The 18,584-nt window shown below is 44.6% G+C and overlaps 1 protein-coding gene across 2 annotated transcripts in view; it reads right to left on the reverse strand.

Moving 5' to 3' along the window:
• Window positions 1-14,187, reverse strand: part of MORC3 (MORC family CW-type zinc finger 3) — a 17,890-nt gene extending 3,703 nt beyond the window's left edge. For both annotated transcript variants that reach the window (XR_003916355.1, XM_029964944.1), the window contains exons 1-15: window positions 14,115-14,187; window positions 12,630-12,762; window positions 10,743-10,957; window positions 9,801-9,948; window positions 8,867-9,014; window positions 8,648-8,779; window positions 8,342-8,461; window positions 7,812-7,909; window positions 4,799-4,903; window positions 4,579-4,701; window positions 4,393-4,467; window positions 3,743-3,785; window positions 2,606-2,793; window positions 1,403-2,252; window positions 1,124-1,287 (exon numbers count right to left, since the gene is read on the reverse strand). Coding sequence is in view for 1 of the 2 variants with exons in the window: in XM_029964944.1 (XP_029820804.1) it covers window positions 1,124-1,287; window positions 1,403-2,252; window positions 2,606-2,793; window positions 3,743-3,785; window positions 4,393-4,467; window positions 4,579-4,701; window positions 4,799-4,903; window positions 7,812-7,909; window positions 8,342-8,461; window positions 8,648-8,779; window positions 8,867-9,014; window positions 9,801-9,948; window positions 10,743-10,957; window positions 12,630-12,661 (2,441 nt within the window). In the remaining variant the exon portion in view is untranslated. The remainder of the gene's footprint in view (window positions 1-1,123; window positions 1,288-1,402; window positions 2,253-2,605; window positions 2,794-3,742; window positions 3,786-4,392; window positions 4,468-4,578; window positions 4,702-4,798; window positions 4,904-7,811; window positions 7,910-8,341; window positions 8,462-8,647; window positions 8,780-8,866; window positions 9,015-9,800; window positions 9,949-10,742; window positions 10,958-12,629; window positions 12,763-14,114) is intronic.
• Between the last annotated feature and the right edge of the window lie 4,397 nt (window positions 14,188-18,584).

Raw genomic sequence — 18,584 nt, forward strand, 5'->3', positions numbered from 1 at the left:
CCTCAGCTGCTCCTGCTGCTCCAGCCCTTTCCCCAGCTCTGATCCCTTCCTTGGACATGCTCCAGCCCCTCAATGTCCTTTTGGAAGTGAGGGCCCAGAACTGGACACAGGACTTGAGGTGCAAAAGCATTAACCATTCCTGGCCTTGCTCTTGATCCACACTCTGCCCTCAGTCACTCCAAGAACTGGTTGTTCTTAATCCCTTTGACTACAATGGGGCTGCAGGTGCCTTCCAGGTGGATTTGTTCCACGGTGTTCCCTGGGAATGAGGCTACAGTGACCAGGCTGGAGCTGTGCCTGTCCTAAATATGGGCATAACAACTGCCTTTTTCTGGGCATCAAGAATGCCAACTGCCACAACCTTTTGGACAGACTGCAAGGCCAACTCTCCCTCCATGGGCCAGCTCCTTTTGATGCCTCTCATCTGGTCCTATGGAGGAATTTGTTTAAATGGTCCCTTAATTCAATCACTTCACCCCTTAGATCATCTCCTGGCTCAGGGCCCTCAGCTCATCCCTGCTTCCATGTGCTCTGTGTCCACTGTGTGTGTGCAGTTCCTATTTACCAAGAGCTGCCAGCTCTCTATTTGCAAGTTTAAACCCTGCTTTAGTTCAAAGCTACACTCTGGACACAATCCAATTCCACAGGACTGGCCTGCAGCAAGGAGTTCTTCCAGGAAAGTTAAATTTCAAACCCAAAGACTCTTTTCAGTCCAGTACTGTTGCTTCAATAAAGAAAAACAGACTCTACAAGTGAAGTACAATACACAGCATAAGCTAAACATCACCCTCTTCCCTGCCTCCCTTTTCTCTCCTTGGTCTGCAAGTCATGTCTAGAAATTACAGAACATTTTTGATATTTTAAGAAGTATCAGTATGGCATTTCTACTGTGCCAACCCTGCTCACACAAACACACAGACCATAATTTACAGAAACCACTTGATAAAAAAAACCATTACTGAGTTCGGAGTCACACGAGGCAGCAGGAAAGAATTCCAAACATCACATTTTATTATACAATTATCAAACATAACCTTCATCAAAACGTTTCAGATACAATAAAACAGCCAAAAAAAAAAATAATCTTCCTTGAAATATCATCTAGAAAGAACAAAACTGATACCTTTCTCCATCAGAAAAATTTACAGTCTCTTCTACATTACTGGTGGTAGAACCATTTGCATGTGCAACTGCCTGTGGAATTGAAGCTTTCAACTGGGCCAGTTCTGCCTTGAGCTCTTCACACTGACAGGCTATTTGGTTTTTTTCCACTTCTAGTAGTTCAATCTGGCAACAGAAAAGAAAAGAAAAAGCTCTAAAGCCCATACAGCACGTTGTGTATTAGAGCTGCTACGAAACAGGCAGTAAAGCCCAGAGATAAGGGAATGTTTTAACCACATACCTCACTTTTGTACCTGTCCCTCTCGATGCTGCACTTGTCCAGCTGCCTGAACACATTGTCCAGCTGCACGGCCATTTCCTCCACCTCACTCTTGCTCTCCCCATCAGCACATCTGCTGCACTCAGTTTTTAGGTTCTGCAGGGTATTGCACTGCTCCTGCAGCTTTGCTATTTCTCCCAAGGCCTGCTTGTAGAGCACAGTCACTTCTGCCAAGCTCCTCCCGCTGGCACTTTCCTCCTCACCCGAGGGAACTGTCTCTGTTGACTGGTGGCACATTTCCTTCTTTACATACTTATTATTCATTTCCAAAAGCCTCTCCTCCAGTGTTTGTACCTGTTTGGTCAATGCCTCGCATTTGTTTTGGTACATTTCCTTCTCTCTGTGTAACAACTGCAGCTGATTTCTCAGTTCATTTTCAGTCTCTGCAGGTGTCTCGGGAACACCGTTCACCTTGTGCCGCTCGGTTTCCACCCCTGCCCCGGGAATTTCAACTGGGATTTCATCTTCCACCTCTTCCTTTTTAACCACCAGGCCTGGCAGCTCTGTCTGTGTGGCTGAGCTCAGCTGCTCACTCCTGGGTTCTGAAGTGGTCGCAGTGCAAAGCTCTCCGGCCTCGCGGGTCTCCTTCTGCTTCTCCTCTTGATCCAAATTGATGCACTCGGTTTTGACCGCGGGAACATCAGGATCCGCTGAAGGCTTGGGAGTGCTGCTCTCCTCTAAAATGATGACATCTTCATCATCATCATCCTCATCACCACCACCCTCATCGTGGTGGTTGGCTGGTCTGTCGCTCAGTCGGGGTGTCTTCGAGGGCACGGGTGTCGCACAACTCTGCGCCCTCCGCCTGAGGCTGAGAAGGGAAACGTCGAACTGGTCATTGAACCGCACAAATATCTGTTTCAAACCACGTCTGGTGTTTCTCTGAGCACGGTTAAAAACTCCATAACTACAAAGGGATGTCCCCCTGCAGGGGATTTTAAGATGTGCAAAGCCAGAGCGAATCCCTTCCCTGTAAAAACAAGTGCCTGACACCCCCACGCTGAGTCACCACCTTCACACACTGGTGTGAAACAGAAGACTCAGAATTTCCAGGAACATCCCCACCCCCCCATTCCTTAAGCAGCAGAGCTTAAGGAAAACACCCTGTGGAGTGTTACTAATTTTAGAAAGAAAGAGGAATCTACTTTGTCCAGGTGCACTAACCTGCTGTCAGCGTCTGGATGGAGGGAAGTGACTGATTTGATTAAAATAGGCAGAGATCTTCTGATAGGAGCATCTGATGATTTTGGCAAAAGCAACCTTGGAACAGCTTCCTTTCCACTCACAGCTGTGAATGTTTTGAAGTCTTTACTTGAAGAAACAGATGTTTTTAAAAATATTTCATTATTGATCTATAAGATAACATAAGTTAAGAATGAAAATAAACAGATATTAGTAGGTTCTTCGGAAAAGACTTAAGTTCTCCTAATTATACACCAACACCTAAAATTCTGACTGACATTTATGTATTGCAAGGATCTCCTTGAACCCAGGCTCGGGATTTTGCAGTAAGGAAGCCTAACTAGACTCCACATTGCAAATCCCAGTTTTCCCAGTTCAAAGTCCTGTGCAGAATCCCAGACAAGAGTTTTTCCCAAGCTGTAGCTCTGCCTGAAGTCTGCCCATCATCCACAAACCACAGGACAGACATCCCTGCTAAAGAACCTGCTCATAATTAACTCAGTTTGTCCAAAATGAACAATACTTTACTTCTAGAAATTACTTGTGTGTTTGGGGAGATGTAATGGCAGAAAAACTAACACAGTGAAGTTAAAACAGCACATGTGACATCTCTTCTCCAGGAATGAAGTGATCTTAGGTCAGCACTTCACTCTGAGCGCAACCTGAGCTAAATCACACTCATGAAAATTTAATTCTGGGTTGCAATCTACACATTCTCATCACTCCACCACACTGATTTGCATCTGCATTTAATCTGAATTTGAGTTCCTCCTTGCACAGCTGTAGCTGCTACACTCCTGTCCACCCCCTGCCCCACTTTTAAGGGCATCTTTGCTTTCATATCCCCAACACATCCCTCTACACAAAATCCCCTTCAGTAACGAGGTGCCATTTCATAAATCCAGCTGTGAGTGACTGACATCATTTCTACACTACTTGGTGAGAGGCCTTTGCCCCTCTCAAACTCTTTCCTCTTTCCAGTGCTGGATTTTCCATTGTGGGACAGCAAAGATGGGGCATTTGGGGTTTACTCATGGTGAGCAAATCCTGTACAGCAGAACAGGATGTTAAACCAGACACTTCTCCCCAGGGCAGTTTCCAGGCAGCTTCAGGAGTTACCTGGTGGCTGTAATCCAGTCTCTTCCTCAGTTTTTCCCTGTCTCTGCACAGCAACAAGGAAAAAAAAAATATATAAATTAAGAGCTTAGATTCAAACACTTTGCTCATTATAAACCCAAACCAACCCCCACATTTAAAAGCAAACACAATACTAATTATCTCAGCTAGATACAGTACAGCTCTAATTAAAGTATTGTTTACTGAATTAAATTCTTCTGCATGAACCTAGTTCTTATAGCCTGAAGTTGGCTTAACTTCAAACAAGTTCCCTCTCAGATAAAGATTTATTTAAAAAAAATGGAAACCTCCCCCCCAAACTCCCAATTCTAAGATATAAGCCAGCATTAAAATTACTCAAATCAGGATTTTTTCCCCACACACCTTAGCCAAGAATCCTCTTAAACAAAGAAACTGAGATATTCAGCTGCTTCAACGTGGACCTTGAAAGTATCAGCTACACAGACAAGGTCTCCAACCAGCCCTCAGAGTTTGCTTCTGTAACATCCCAAACTATTCCCACGCTGCTAATTCCTATGGAATTAGCGTTTCCTATGGAATTCCTCAGAGCTGGACTTGAGCCCCAGTTGCTGCACCACTCTCCTGAGCAGTTTATAGTGTTGAGACCTTGGAAGAAAATCTCCAGAACTCACTTTTTCTTGTACGTTTTCTCGTAGGTCGGATGTATCAAATCGTCGTCTTCCGGCTCCTCGGGCACGTTACAATTCCTGAGTTAAGGAAGGGGAGGAGAAAAAAAAAAAAACCCACAACACAAAGAGCTTAACATCAGGTGATAAACCAAGAGCAGGGTGTAGGCATCCCCTGGAATGTGGCCTTACCGGAACTGCGGGTCAGGGTTCAGGGAGCAGTACCACTTCTCCGGCAAGTGCTCGATTCCGTCCGGGAGCTTCCGCCACTTCAGGCACGCGTCGCACTGCACCCACGTCTGGTCTGGCTGCTTTCTGGGAGGGAAGAGGGAAAGGCTCACCCTCAGTGAGTGTAAAACAACAATAACACCAGTGTGTAAAGCTCTTGGCTGTTGCAGTGGTTGGTACTCACTGGATCTCCTCAACTGGCGGAGCCAAGGGATATTCCTCGTTCTTCTTCCTCTTCATTTCATTCCAGTAATCGTTGAGCTTCTCTCCCAGTGCTGCTATTGTGAGTCTAAAAGGACAAGATTTTAAGGGACCACCTTAAATAAGCCAATTCCAGCACAGAAAGAACCTTTAGAAACTCCAATGACAGAAGAAGTGGAGGAACACTTCGATATTTCTACTCGCACCACAGTGCAAAAACCACTCAAAAGGCTTTTTCTTGGATCTTCCTTTTTTTTTGCTTTTTTCTCTTAGAAAGCTTAACAAAAGCTTTTTGCTTTTAGAAAGCTGGAGAAATGAGAAACTGTGTGAAATCATGTTTGTCAGCAAAGAAATTACTGGAAATGCACGTTGGAGAACAAAGACTGAAATCCAGAGTGTGCGATTCCGAAATGCTGATCCTGGACAGGGCACACCCTGAAGGTTCCTCACCAGTTTGGCCCCTATCAGGGAAGAAAAAAGAGCCCAAAACCATCACCCAAGGCAGCCCCTCGCCCTGGGTTTGGCTGTTTCTGTCCCTCCCTGAACTGCAGGGAGAACTCTGCTCCAGGGAGATTGCAAAGCCGGGCTCAGGGCAGGGCGGGCTCAAGTGTCCCCGCTGCTCAAAGGAACAGCCCAGTCTCAGCCAGGGCCATTTGGGGCTGCATTTGGTTCCTGCTCAGGGCTCCTGCTGCAGCTCAGTGAGCACCAGAGCTGGCACAGCCAGCAGGGACAGGGGAGGGAGAACAACCAGCCCCACGGGTGAGGGGCAGGTCAAGGCTGCCCCTCGTCAGGGGGTGGAATTCACCTCCCAGGAACAAAGGGCTGAGGAACCGAGTCAGTCCCTCCCTGCCTGGCTTCTTCCAACGCCTGCACCCCCCAGGGCTGCACTGACACCAGAGTGTGTGCAGAGAACTAGGCTGGCCCAGAGGGCTGGGATCCAGATCAGCTCTGAAGCCAAGCCATGGATTTCTGGGCTGGGCAAAGGAAGCAGCACAAGGGCAGAAAGGAGCAGCCATGCAGGGATGGGATCCCATCCCTCTTGTGGGGAGGCAAGAGGTGCAGGGCACCCCACAGCCACCATGAAATGACAGCATCAGGTCCATGCTTCTGTTTTGGGCTGGAAAACTCTCCTTTGAAAGCCTGGAGCACTCCTGGCAGAAAGACCTTTGGAGAAGCCCTTGCAAGTGTGGTATCCCTGTGCCCACATGACAAGTGTGGGGGAAGACAGCTGGGGGAAAACCAGAGAAAAGGGGGAAGTTACATTCCCATGGAAAGAGAAGGTGGGACAGCACTGAGTTACATGAGGAAATGCAGTTGCTGCTTCCTGCATGGCATGTGGTCAGTACACAGAGAGCATATTCCAAGATGATTCCTCACACAACATAACACAGTCAATAAAAGGTGGAGAGTGTATTTTTAAGAGCAAAGTGAGAGAACTGTCCACAGTCAGTGACAAAGGGATGCAGGGCTGGAGTCACTGCAGCTCCAGTTCAATGTAGAGAGAGAATCAAGTGAGTTAAGGATGGGGAGTGAAACAGAGCAAGGTTTTAAAGGATTAACTAGGACAGGGTTGGTACCAGGCTCTGGGAGAAGCTCTGCTTATGCTGAAATACAACAGAGACAGCTTGTTCTGTTCTGCTGACTGTACTGAAGTAAGAGAGAGTAGAAATGGCATAAATAAAGATAAGGTGGGCATCTGAAGGAGATAAGAAGGGTGTGAGTCAGGGCAGTTTTGCAAGCTCCAGGAACGAGGTCGGTGAACAAAGAAAGTTGAAAAGTTCAAGGGAGGAAGAAGAGAAGAAACGACCACCCAAAAATCTTGCCAAAAGACCATTCTGGAAGACTCTGCCTCAACTCTGCCTCTTATGAATATGATAATTAGATGTAAAAATCAAATTAATATGTCTGTGAAGATGTTGTAATCTCTCATGAAAACTATAAATTATCTGGCTTTTCACTGAGAACTTGGCAGTTGGTTTGTCTGGTGCTAAATGGCTAGTCCCCCAATATTGCACAAAATAAATACCTTTGCTGCTTAAAAGACAAAAATTTGTCTCTGAGCAGTTATTCTCTGCCATTTTTGGCATCAATTCCTCACACAACACAACACACATATTTTATTGACTATATATGGAAAAGTAAAGTGAGAGAACTGTCCACAGTCAGTGACAAAGGGATGTAGGGCTGGAGTCACTGCAGCTCCACCCCAATGTACAGAGAGTATCAAGGGAGTTTAGGATGGGGAGAAGTTTGGGAAGATTCCATCATAACTTCTGGGCTCTGCTGGCAGACTGAACCTGTCCTCTCTCAGAGCAACACCCATTGGGAAAGAACCCAAATTCATGTGTGCTGAAGGATTATCTCAGCTTTAGTCAGCAAGCCAGTATCCTAAATTTCTAAATCCACATGAAAAGCAAGTGTTAGGGCATGTGGGAAAGAGTGTCTCCTCCTCTACAGGCACGTGGTCAAAGCAGCCCCAAAAGGAACAGAGAGACAAACCTGACTGCTGGGGCAGGAAGGGACAGGAACCAGCCTGGTCAGTCCCATGAACTGCTAGGGATATGTGGAGTGGGAAAAGTTGGGAAGATGAGAAAAAGGAAGGAGATAAACCCAGAGGGTCATCAAACCTGACCAATTAGTGTTAACAATAAGCAGAACCAAACCTGCTCAGTCACACTAATTGACTAATTATCAAGAAACTGCTGGAAAGCCAGGATTTTGCAACTGCTAAGGATGCAAAACCCAAGGGTCTGGGATGTTTGGAAAGGGTCAGGGGAACTCTGCCAACTGCTGAGAATACATGCAGGGGGAAGGAGAAACAGGGAGAAAGGAGGAGGTTCACAAGAAAAAGGGATAAAAGGAGCTGGCTGAACGTAAACCAGGTTTGCTCAGTACCCACGAGCTTTCATTCTTCCTATTTAGAGAAGCAGCAGCTTTTATCATCAACTATTTCACTGTGAACAGCACTGTTGGACAGGAAACCCAGACAAAAATACCTGTATTCATTTGTGTAGTCGAAGTCTTGTTTGTTATGGGTTGGTTTGAGGAAGTTGCACTCAATGATCCCAACGACACCGACCCCCATGTTGTTTGCCTGCAAGAAACCAAGGTCTGTCAGGAAAACCCCCACACATTCCAGGCCAGTACTGCAGGAGTTTGTCAGAGGTAATTATTAACTAGAGATACAATAGATAAAAAAAGAATTTTCTGGTTTATGACTCCTCTCCAAAGAGAAAAATCTTGATACAAACCCTCAAATAAAAAAAAAATCCTCTGTGCTACCCCTCTTTTTGTCCTGAGATAAGCTCAGACCAATATTTTGTGTATCAAACAGCCTCAAACCCAAACACTGAATCAAGTGCATACAATTTAATACCATTTTTAACAGCTGCACACACTAAAAAAGGTGGTTTTATGAAGGACACATCAATATCCTCGTTTCCATCTGCACCCTTTGTTAAGATGAGCGTTGGAGTGACAATTATTCCTCAAGATGTTAAAATATTTTGGAGCCTTGATTTCTTACCTTCAGCTGGCAGCCAACTCTTTCATAAGCTTTGATGAGCCTGTTTTTGTGGTACATCATTATTCCATAATGATCTTTGTTTCTGCAGTTAAATCCAAAAGTAATTCTTACCGTTTTGGCCTTTGACCAGATATTAAGGAAAAAAAAATCTGTTTAATCTCATGTAACATAACAAATAGAGTTACTCTGAGTGCTCATTCTGAGTCCTGGAACTTTAGGTTAATTCCTTCAGTTTGTCTTTACCAAAAAAAAAAAAAAAAAAACCCAAACAAAAATACCCCAGTGGAAATATTAAGCAAAGGATACATTCAGAAATTTGGGCCTGTATATGTCACGCTCAATGAAGGCCAAGCTTTTGGAAACCAGCTGTGTTTTCACTTTCTGTCCTCTCAGGATGATCTGCATGGTTGGCTTCAGGTACAGAATACTGCAGTAAGCCTACAAAACACACATGACATTAAAATCAGAAGCATAAACCCCCCAGCTTCCAAAAATAAAGCCAGTTTTAACTGATCTCATACGCACTCGCAGGGAGTAGTCGCTCTCTGGAACAATCTGGTCCAGTCTCTCTTGTTTTTTATATCCTCTTTTGCCCGTTTCATCCAAGTCTTCTGGGATTCTGATGTCATATTTATCCTTGTCAAAGTCAAACTCTGGTTTTTCATTTTTATCTCTAAGAAAAAAGATTTGAAAAACGCACTGATTATAGGGGGGGGAAAAGCTAATACGAGGTAAGATATGGTGGTGGATATCCCAAAGGTGCAAAGAAAAAAGGGGAATTCCTCTGATCCATAGTGGTTTTCCTCACAGATTTACTAAAAGTCACAAAGTTCACCTGCTCCTTTCTGATATCCAAGGAATACAAGTGAAGTGACAATGAATTATAACTTAACTCTAAACAGGGAACTGCCACTGCTACAACTGTTTAAAAATATATAAAAGCATCAACATACAAGTCAAGGCCAGAAAATGCTGGAAACAATCCCCCAGAGGCAAGTGGATAAGTAAGATAAATACACATAACTATTTACTTGCTCAGATTGCTGGTTTATTTTATGATAAAACAATCAAGAAGTTTAGAAAGGTCCAGATCCCTGCAGAAGGACACTGCTGGCTCTAAGTTTTAAAATCCACTGTTATTTGTCTGTACATCCAAGTATTTTGTGTCTGGATTTCTGCATTCATAATTTCAGAGGTCTGAGGGAACAGATTTGTAATTTACCTGTTTCAACTTTCCTTCTGGCAAAAGCAACAGTACCATGGCCCTTCATGCCAGCTGGAGTCCAGTTTCCCAGTTAGTGCCCTCAGCCTTACTCCACCAAAAATCACCCCCAAACACCCAGTTATTTAATTTAATATCCAGTTATTCCACTAAAAACCAAACCCCTCTGTATGTTTGCACCCACAGAAAGAAAATGCAAACCAAATGAGAGACACAAGAGACCGGGCTTCATCTTACTTTCTGAGATTCCAAATGATAATCCTGGTTCCCTTTTTCCCCATGATGGCATCGAGCTCTGCCAGCAGTTTCTCTTCAGTGGAAAACAAGGAATGTGTCAAGATGGCCTTCAGGCTGTTCTTGGATTCTGCTGGGTCGCTGATCTGTCGTGGGCACTGAGTCAAGGACAGAGACCTGGAACGAGTTCGAGCTTTCGGAACATCGGGAAACTTCCGCACTCGCTTCCCGGGTTCTCATTCCTGATTCCAAGAGAGCAAACTCAACAGCATGATACTGTTGAGCCAGCAATTCTTTTGGGGCAGTGCTGGGGACAGCTCCTCCGTGAACAAGGATTTCCTGAGCTTTTATACACTTTAACTCCTCAGGCCCCTCCTCGACAGTCAATCATTTCATTGTTACAAGGCATCGACATTAATCTTCAGTTAAAGGTAACTCAGACTTCTTTTACTTAAACAGTCTTTGAAATAGTTACAAGACATCAACATCAATCTTAGTTAAACTTCTGCTCAAACAATCTTTGATTAATTTAGCTTTCTAGAGTGCATTTTCATATCTCATTGTGGCAGGATTCATCATCCATCTCTGCTTAAAGATTAGACTCAGACTACTTTCACTTAAACCATTTTCTCTTGATTTAGCTCTCTAGAGTGTAATGGCTTCCAAAACTAATTCAAACTACAACTACACAAGTTGCTGACTTTTTAATTCTTGCTTTCCACTTTTTTTTAGCAGTGTTTAGGAAAGGGTTTCAAAGTCACAAAGTTTAAGCAGTCGGGATAAACTATAAGACTTTAAAGATTCTTAGGTTATAACTGGGACCATCACGCCACAACCTCTCTCATTCCACATCTCAGAAATCACATCTCCCAGACTATAAAACTAGCCAAGGACATCTCCTGCAGGGATATCACCCCCCACCCCCAGAACCTGCTGGAAGGATATGCTGGCTGGTGAAGGTGACGATGGGCACCATGACGTGCTCTGCCTTGGTGACCTCCAGGAAGGTCTGGGACAGGAGCCCCACGCTCATGGTGTCGCCGTTCTTGGTGAAGACGATGGCGTCCTTGCCCAGCCTCATGGAGCCCGACTTGAAGCCGTTCCCGTACAGCCCCACCGGCACCCGCCCGTTCATCACCGACTTCTCGCTGAAGCCGAAGCTGCAAACGCAGGGAAACGTGGGAAGAGTGGGAAAAATCCCTGTGGAACTTGACACCCCCGACCTGCAGGACTTGATGAATGTCCTGGTTAGAAGAGCTGGGACCAGTTCATCACTGTGTGGGTGTAACCCAAAACTGGGTATTCCAGAGCCTTCCATGCCATTTTCCAGAAACTGCTGTCAATGGACTATTTACACCCTCTGCCCAGAGCACCCCTGACCCCTCAGGCTGTAAACTGGGTGTTAAGAGGCCTGTGAGATAGGAGGGTGCTCCTGTCCTCACACCCTTTGTGGAACTCCCCACCCTGAGGGAGGGACTGGGCATTCCTGCCTGAACTGGAGGATATATAATCTTGGAGTCCTTTAGGAGGACTTTTTTAACCACTCATGGGATCCAGAGGAAGACTGCAGACCACCACTCTCAACCAGACTGAGACCACCACTCTTGCCCAGACTGCACCAGCACTCTCACCAACAGGTTTTCCCCTCTCCTTTTCCTTTGGACTCAGGGGGCCCAAGGAACACCACTCTGTTCATGCCCCAGGGTGCTGGGTTATACATTTGGGTTTTGTGGGTTAAAACCAACTGTTTGCCTGTATAATCTGTATTTCTTGTATTATTTTATTAAATCATTATTCTGACTTATAATCTCTCTTTTGAGTTGAGTTCATTTCCCCTGCTGGTTTACCTTTAAACCAGCACAATGAATTAGGCTTAACACAACGAGTTCATCTCTGGTTTTAGGGATTGGGGACTCCTGTACAACTAAACAATGGACAGGGAAGAAAATCCTGGAAGTCACCCCTAAAACCACCACAGGAAAATCTGCTTTCGTCTTTTAAGCATGGAACAGAAATATCATCTGCCTGGAATTAGGTGTAGGCATTCTTATGGGATTCTAATCATTAACTTCACGATAAACACTAAGAAAAGCCCCTAAACCTCTTTTTACCCCCTCTACTTGCTAGAAAATGTTTGATCCTCAAGTTTCTCATCTGTAGCTACACTTAAAATAAAGGAAACTGCATGAAACTGCACATGGAACAAGGAATTTAGCAAGCTGTTAATGATGGTACCTAACACAAAAATAACTGTTTGAATCCAAGCTTGCTCAAGTTGAAATCTGCAGGCAGAGCAATCTTGTAAAGGATTTATATTTCTCCCTAAAGGAGAAGTTGGGCAGAAACCTCTTTATTAACTGTAGAAATAAAAGGTCAGTCCAAACCCTACAGAATATATAAAGATAAATAGACAAGTCACATTATCATTCATTAAATTATCCACTAGACCTTCTGTTATTAATATTCCAAAGGGGCTTGAGCTGAATCTCCCTTTTTTCTTGTTTGCTAAACAAAAGTAAAGATAATAATAGTATTAATAATTCTCTTTATCTCCACTAATGGGCCCTACAGAGAGGTTGCACAGTGTGTGGGAAGTTAAAGGAGAAGGCTGAGAGAAAGGATCAAAGGAAATTAGGAGATCAAAGTTCTGTGACAAAGTTGTGTGGAAGTTTCTGTAGCATTTGTAGGCTCTGGAGTCTCACTTGGATAATCCCTGCCCTTCAGAAATGTTGAGCTTCTGACCCAAAGGAGTGAGTTACATCTGAGAAAAAGGAATAAGCTGAGCACTAACAGAACTAGGAGCTGGAATTCCTACAGAAAGGGGTTCTCCACCTTAGCATTTTGTGCAGCTTGTCCGAGTTCATCCCATTCCCATTGTCAGTGAATGTCAGGCAGATGTTGTCATTGATGACTGTCTTGTCAATCCAGATCTGCTTTGCATTTACATCAGGGTCATAGGCATTATCTGCAGGAAAAGGAGGGAAAAAAGGCTGGGGTACTAGAGCTAAAAATTAAACAGTCTGAGTGTGAACATGTTTTGAAGTGCTTCAGCTGTCAGTGTTCTAAATTTACTTAAATCAAAATGTTACAGTGAAACAGGTGCATCCAAACCTGGTGAACCCCACCCAATTCCACAGAGATTACAGATGGTTATAAATTATGCAATTATAAAATATCTTTTTATTATATAATATTTATTATATATTGTTATAAGTTATTATTATTATGCACAGGAACACAGAAGCAAAAAAATGTAGGTGGAGGCTCAGCCGTGAGAATCGAAAATGAAACCAAGGCAAGTTTCTACTTCCATTTTTTGCTGCCCCCAGAGCAGCTGGTGCAACATTTACTTTCTCCCAGCCATGGGGTGGCTCTCCCAGAGGGAATTACAAAGTGTTTCAGACTCAATTTTCTATTGACAGGATGGGAAAGAGCTGCCACGAGCAAGCCAGAAACTGGGGCTGCACAAACCTTCCCTGGCAGCAAAGCAGCTCCAAATCTCACCTGCCCTGACACCACTTCCTGGCACTTCCCACACCCTCATCCTGGAATTCCTGAGGGGGGAGAGCACAGGCAGAAGGAGGAGTGGGATGTGATGGCACAGCTGCCTCACTGCCTGTTTTGCAGGTTCAGCTGAGGGTTAATAAATAAATAAATAAACAAACAGCTCAAGCCCATAAAAAGGAATCACAGCTTGGGAGGGTCCTTCCCACAAACATTAGGTACCAATTGTATCCACAGTGAAAAACTTCATAAAAGGGGACATTTCAGGTACAACTGACAGCTTGGAAGTATTTGGGGTGTTAAAAAAACTGAAATGACTTAACATATTGTTACCCCCAAAACAGCCAGTCCTTTCCAAGGCCACATGGTTCTGGTTTCCTCCTCTGTGGCAGCTCTGGCCTTACCTGGGTAAAAAACTCCCATTTTCTTTTGTTAGGTTAATTTTCTCCAGAAGGGAAGGGAAGGAATGTGTGACCAGAGGAGTTGCTCCCTCTGGCAGCAGCAAACTCCTCAATAAACTTGGCAAGTCCTCCCAAGCCACACCTTGATTTTGAGGAAGCAGTTAAATAAGTCTGCTGCTCATTCCCTACCTGTGGAAAAGAGGAACACTGAAGGTATCCAGTTAACTGCTACTCAAAATCAAAGGCAAGAAGATCACCAACACAGGAAAGAAAAAAGGCAACCTGAGTGTGCCAAAAAAATAAGGTGCAAGATTCTGAGTGGTGACAGGATCGACTTCTTCCCCTCCCTACCTGAAGGAAAAAGGTTTTATGACAAGAAAAATCAAATATTTCAAGCTCTTGGTCCACATACCTATGAGCTCTGCAACTGCACTGAAGGGCCAGGTGTGACTGGTGGAGTTGGTGTGCAAGAACTTGGGGCAAAGCTGAAAGAAACCACAAACAAGGGCATCAGTTTGTGCTCCCCAACCACACCGAGCCAAAAAACAGGTTAAATAAAGGAACCCTAAATGAAGCTGTTTTGACCAACACTACAAAAGGCTGTAATTTAATTTACTTTTTGGATATTGGTGCATTAATATCTTTTCAAGGGACTGTTCATACAGCTCTTGGAGGGAGGTGACATTCAGCACAGTCTCATACCATCCTCTGAGAATGGGTTACGTTGTCACCCTATCGAAGTCTCTTTATCTTTTTAAAAATAACTATTGCTTTATAATGATGCCAGAGGTTACAGAAAACACCAAAGCCTCAGCAGCACACGCTCCCAGGTGTTAAAAACTCATTTCTTAAGTCAGGATTATTAAAACTTGATCTGAACAATGAGCAGCACCCAACACCCTCCATGATTTACTGTCCCTGTCACGGCTCCCTTTGCCCACAGTGACCAAACCCACCTCTCAGACCCTCTTTCAGCACTTTGATCTCATACATTTTACCCTCATTTAGGATCAGGAGCAACCAAAGGCACAGCCACGACTAGAACTGGCTGAGAACATACAAATTAAGTAGCTGTTTATGGGATGTATCTTACAGATTTCAGTGACTAAAGCACTGAAAAGCTTAGATTTACACATATTCCCCCAGACCTAAAGACTAGGAAAACCAGAACTAAATATCCATGGAAGTTAAGGACTTGTCCATGCAGTGTTTGGAGCAATTGTAACTGCTGCAACCAGTGGCTGTGTTTGCATTATCTCTGAGGAAAGTACAGTTACACTTTGACAAGGCCTTTAACACAAACCCACTGCAAGGATTTGCTTAAGCCCCACTGCCTGTTGATGGCAGGAAAAGCAGCATCATTAACACACCCCACTGAAAATAGCCCTTGCACCACTGAGTTACATAAAAACAGAATATAATCCACGTTATTACAGATACAAAATCAGAAAGATTATTTTAAAGCACTGTGTACAGACCCCTAATTCATAATTTTTACAGAACTACTCACCGACAACCACTTTTCTGCAGCTAATAAAGTCTAAATAAAACAAGTAAAAATAAATAAAGTCTAAATAAATGCAAGAGCAATTCAAACCTCCAAGTTCATTTACCAGGGAAAAGGAATAATGCTAAAAGCAAATTCCAGAGTGGGTTCCAGAGCAGGAGGAGGGTGAGAGCAGCCCTAGTTTTCAGATCAACATAAACTGCCAAGAAGTGTCACCTCGATCCCGAGGTCACAGGAGCACATGACACACTTCCAACTGCAACTTAATCCCTGCATTTCTCCACAGGAGCCAGAGCACAAGTGAGAACAGACAGCACGTTCTTCCCCAGCCATCTGTGCTTTAAAACTCCAGTTTTACAAAGCCTGCTCTGCTGAGCCCCAACAGAGACTTGCAAAAGAAAAATTCATGTCAGCTGTTAATGGAAACCTCACATTTCAAAGGATCTTTGGAGTTCTTCCTCTGCCATACAGGAGCTCAGTGGATCCCAAGATCCCTGTGTTTATTCCCTGGTGGCATTTGCTCCTCTCTTTTATAAACTTCATGATTAAAACACACGAGAAACATGGTGGGGGGTTTTTTTTGTCTCAAATCCCTCCTTGTCAAAACAAACCCACAGACACTGGAAAAACCCCAACCCACCACAGGGACACACATCAAGGCATTTGGCAACTGCTGAAATCCTGGAAAACCCCAACCACACAGGAGGCAGACTGGGAATGTTGGATTTACTGCAGCATCAGAACCTCAGCAATATGGACTTGGAAAGAAAGTCCCGACTGTGGTTTTGCCAGAGGCACAAACCCACACTTGGGAATGTCACAGGATCACTGAGGCTGGAAAATCCCTCCAGAATCATGGAGTGCACCCTGTGCCTGATGCCCACCTTGTCCCCCAGCCCAGAGCACTGAGTGCCACGGCCAGGCCTTCCTTGGGCACCTCCAGGGCTGGGCACTCCAAACCTCCCTGGGCAGCCCCTGCCAAGGCCTGACCACCCTTTCCAGCAACAAATTCTTCCTAAAAAGGAAGAACCATTTCCCCTGACCATGAGACAGCACCAAGGAAGGACAGAAAGAACCTCAGTGTCACCAGCACTGACATCATCACCAAGAAGTCCTTTTCCCCAGGGAAGCAAATCCTACACGTGCACAGAAAGCACCTCATTCCACCCCCTGCCATGGGCAAGGACACCTTCCACTACCCCAGGTTGCTCCAAACCCCACCCAACCTGGCCTTGAGCAGGTCAGGCACTAAAACAAGGGCACAAAGCAACACCAGATTTAAAAAATGTAGCCCAGTGGTTTAAGACCATTATTTTTGCAGTTTTCAGAGCACACCCAGCTGTCAGCAACCACTCCCTAATTCCTGATGAACTCCCCAGGAAATATTTCAGTCCATTTGGCCCCTTCCACTTCATTCATCAATGCACCACTTTAGCTCATGAACAACTGAGGTTCAGTAAGAGTTTGTCCCCTGGTGAAAAGTCACTTTGACAACCCAGTTGCTTTGCCCACTGAGCCAATATACTTTGTTACTAATTGTGTTTTGTTTTGTAATTTCAGTTCTTTCTCCCGAGACCCAGCGCAGCCAAATTCCTTCTGGAGATGCAACCAAACCTCCCCCTCCTTCAAACTGTGCATATTTTAAAAACAAAACTGCCCTGACAGGAGCAGCTCATACAAGTAGAACCAGCAGATATTTAAGAATAAACAGGTTTTCTCTCCAGAATGACAATCCCAGGATCACTGAGGCTGGAAAAGCCCTCCCAGCCCATGGATCCCCCCTGGGCCCCATCCCCACCTTGTCCCCCAGCCCAGAGCACTGAGTGCCACGGCCAGGCCTTCCTGGGACACCTCCAGGGCTGGGCACTCCAAACCTCCCTGGGCAGCCCCTGCCAAGGCCTGACCACCCTTTCCAGCAACAAATTCCTCCTGAAAACTTCCTGAAGTTTCCTCTCCCTCCCAGCTGCTCTCTCCCAGGAACCACAGTGGGGGACTGATCCAAACTAAAAACCACTCTTAAAATATTAACCTGGATCACTTCCCTGATCTGACTCATCCTGCAACCAACCCAAACTTTTACCAGAGCAACAGCAGGAGACAAATTCCAGCGTGGGAATGAGTTCCCAGGCCCTCACACTGCCTGTGCTGTTTGTGCTTCTGAAACTCTGGGAAATACTTTACATCTCCAAAGAGCAGGAGAGCCTGTGGCCACCAGCTCTCCCCGTGGTTCTCTGGGTCACAAAGCCTTTCACAAACCTGTTCAAAGCTGTCCCAGCTGCTGCACTTGAGCAAAAACCTACAGAAAGCCACAGCTTTCACTGGAAACCCACGGAATGCAAATTCTCAGCTACCCCTGGGACAGATAAAACCAAAGAGCAGCCTAAAAATAATTCAGAAAGTTAGCAAGAGCACCAGCTTCAGCCTCAATGCCTCACTTGTACCTCTAAGAGTTCGGTGATTTCAACCTGAGAACCATTTTAAACTCTGGCTTCTGTTTGCAGCTGTTTTGCAAACGCTGATTATTAATGCTGATAATTTTTTTTTTCCCCTCAAGGAGACAAATAACGTGTCAAAAAACTTTAACTAAAGGGGGAACAGAACACTGCTCTAATAAAATACCAGACAGAGTGTGGTTTTCCAACACAAGAATTAAAGGCCTGAAACGAAAGTGCACGTTTTGAACTTCAAGCAGGTGACGTTTATAACTCACCTCTAAAATCACGGCAAGTTATGTTCAGGTAATGCAAATTTATACTCAGGTGATACAAATTTATATTCAGGTAATACAAGTTTGTGTTAAGCTAACATAAATTTATGTTAAGGTAATACACATTTATATTAAAGTAATATAGTTTTAGTCAAAAGTTGGACTCGGTGATGTTGGAGGTCTTTTTCACCCTAAATGATTGTGCAATTTAAGCAGCACTGAGAATATACTGATGTTCCTTTTTTCACTCCAATATTTAATTTAAAGTTACTTACTGCAGTGCTCCTGCTTATTTCCACTATTCTCTAAGTAAGGTGATGAGCCAGGCTGTTTGTAAATGTAGGTGAGACTTACAGGCCTTGAGGGCTGAAGCCAGAAAGGCCTGAAAAAACCTCCTGTTTCACCAAACAACCGAAAAAGTCGCTTTAACTTCATTTGTATCAGCACAAACAAGGCAATGACCAACTACCACAGAAGGACAACACTGGTGAAAAGCAGAACAGAGAAGCGTTTCCCTACGCGAACACTCATCGCCCTTCAGGGCAATCAGGGTTAAAATGTAATTAGGCCTCCTGCAACACAAGAGGCGAAGATTTGGAGCTACGAGTTGGCGATTAGAGGTCACTGCGCTCACACGGGCTGGGGAATCCCGACCCCGACTCCCAACC

Source organism: Manacus vitellinus, unplaced genomic scaffold, assembly GCF_001715985.3.
Source record: "Manacus vitellinus isolate BGI_N305 unplaced genomic scaffold, ASM171598v3 scaffold_86_pilon, whole genome shotgun sequence".
Classification (NCBI taxonomy): domain Eukaryota; kingdom Metazoa; phylum Chordata; class Aves; order Passeriformes; family Pipridae; genus Manacus; species Manacus vitellinus.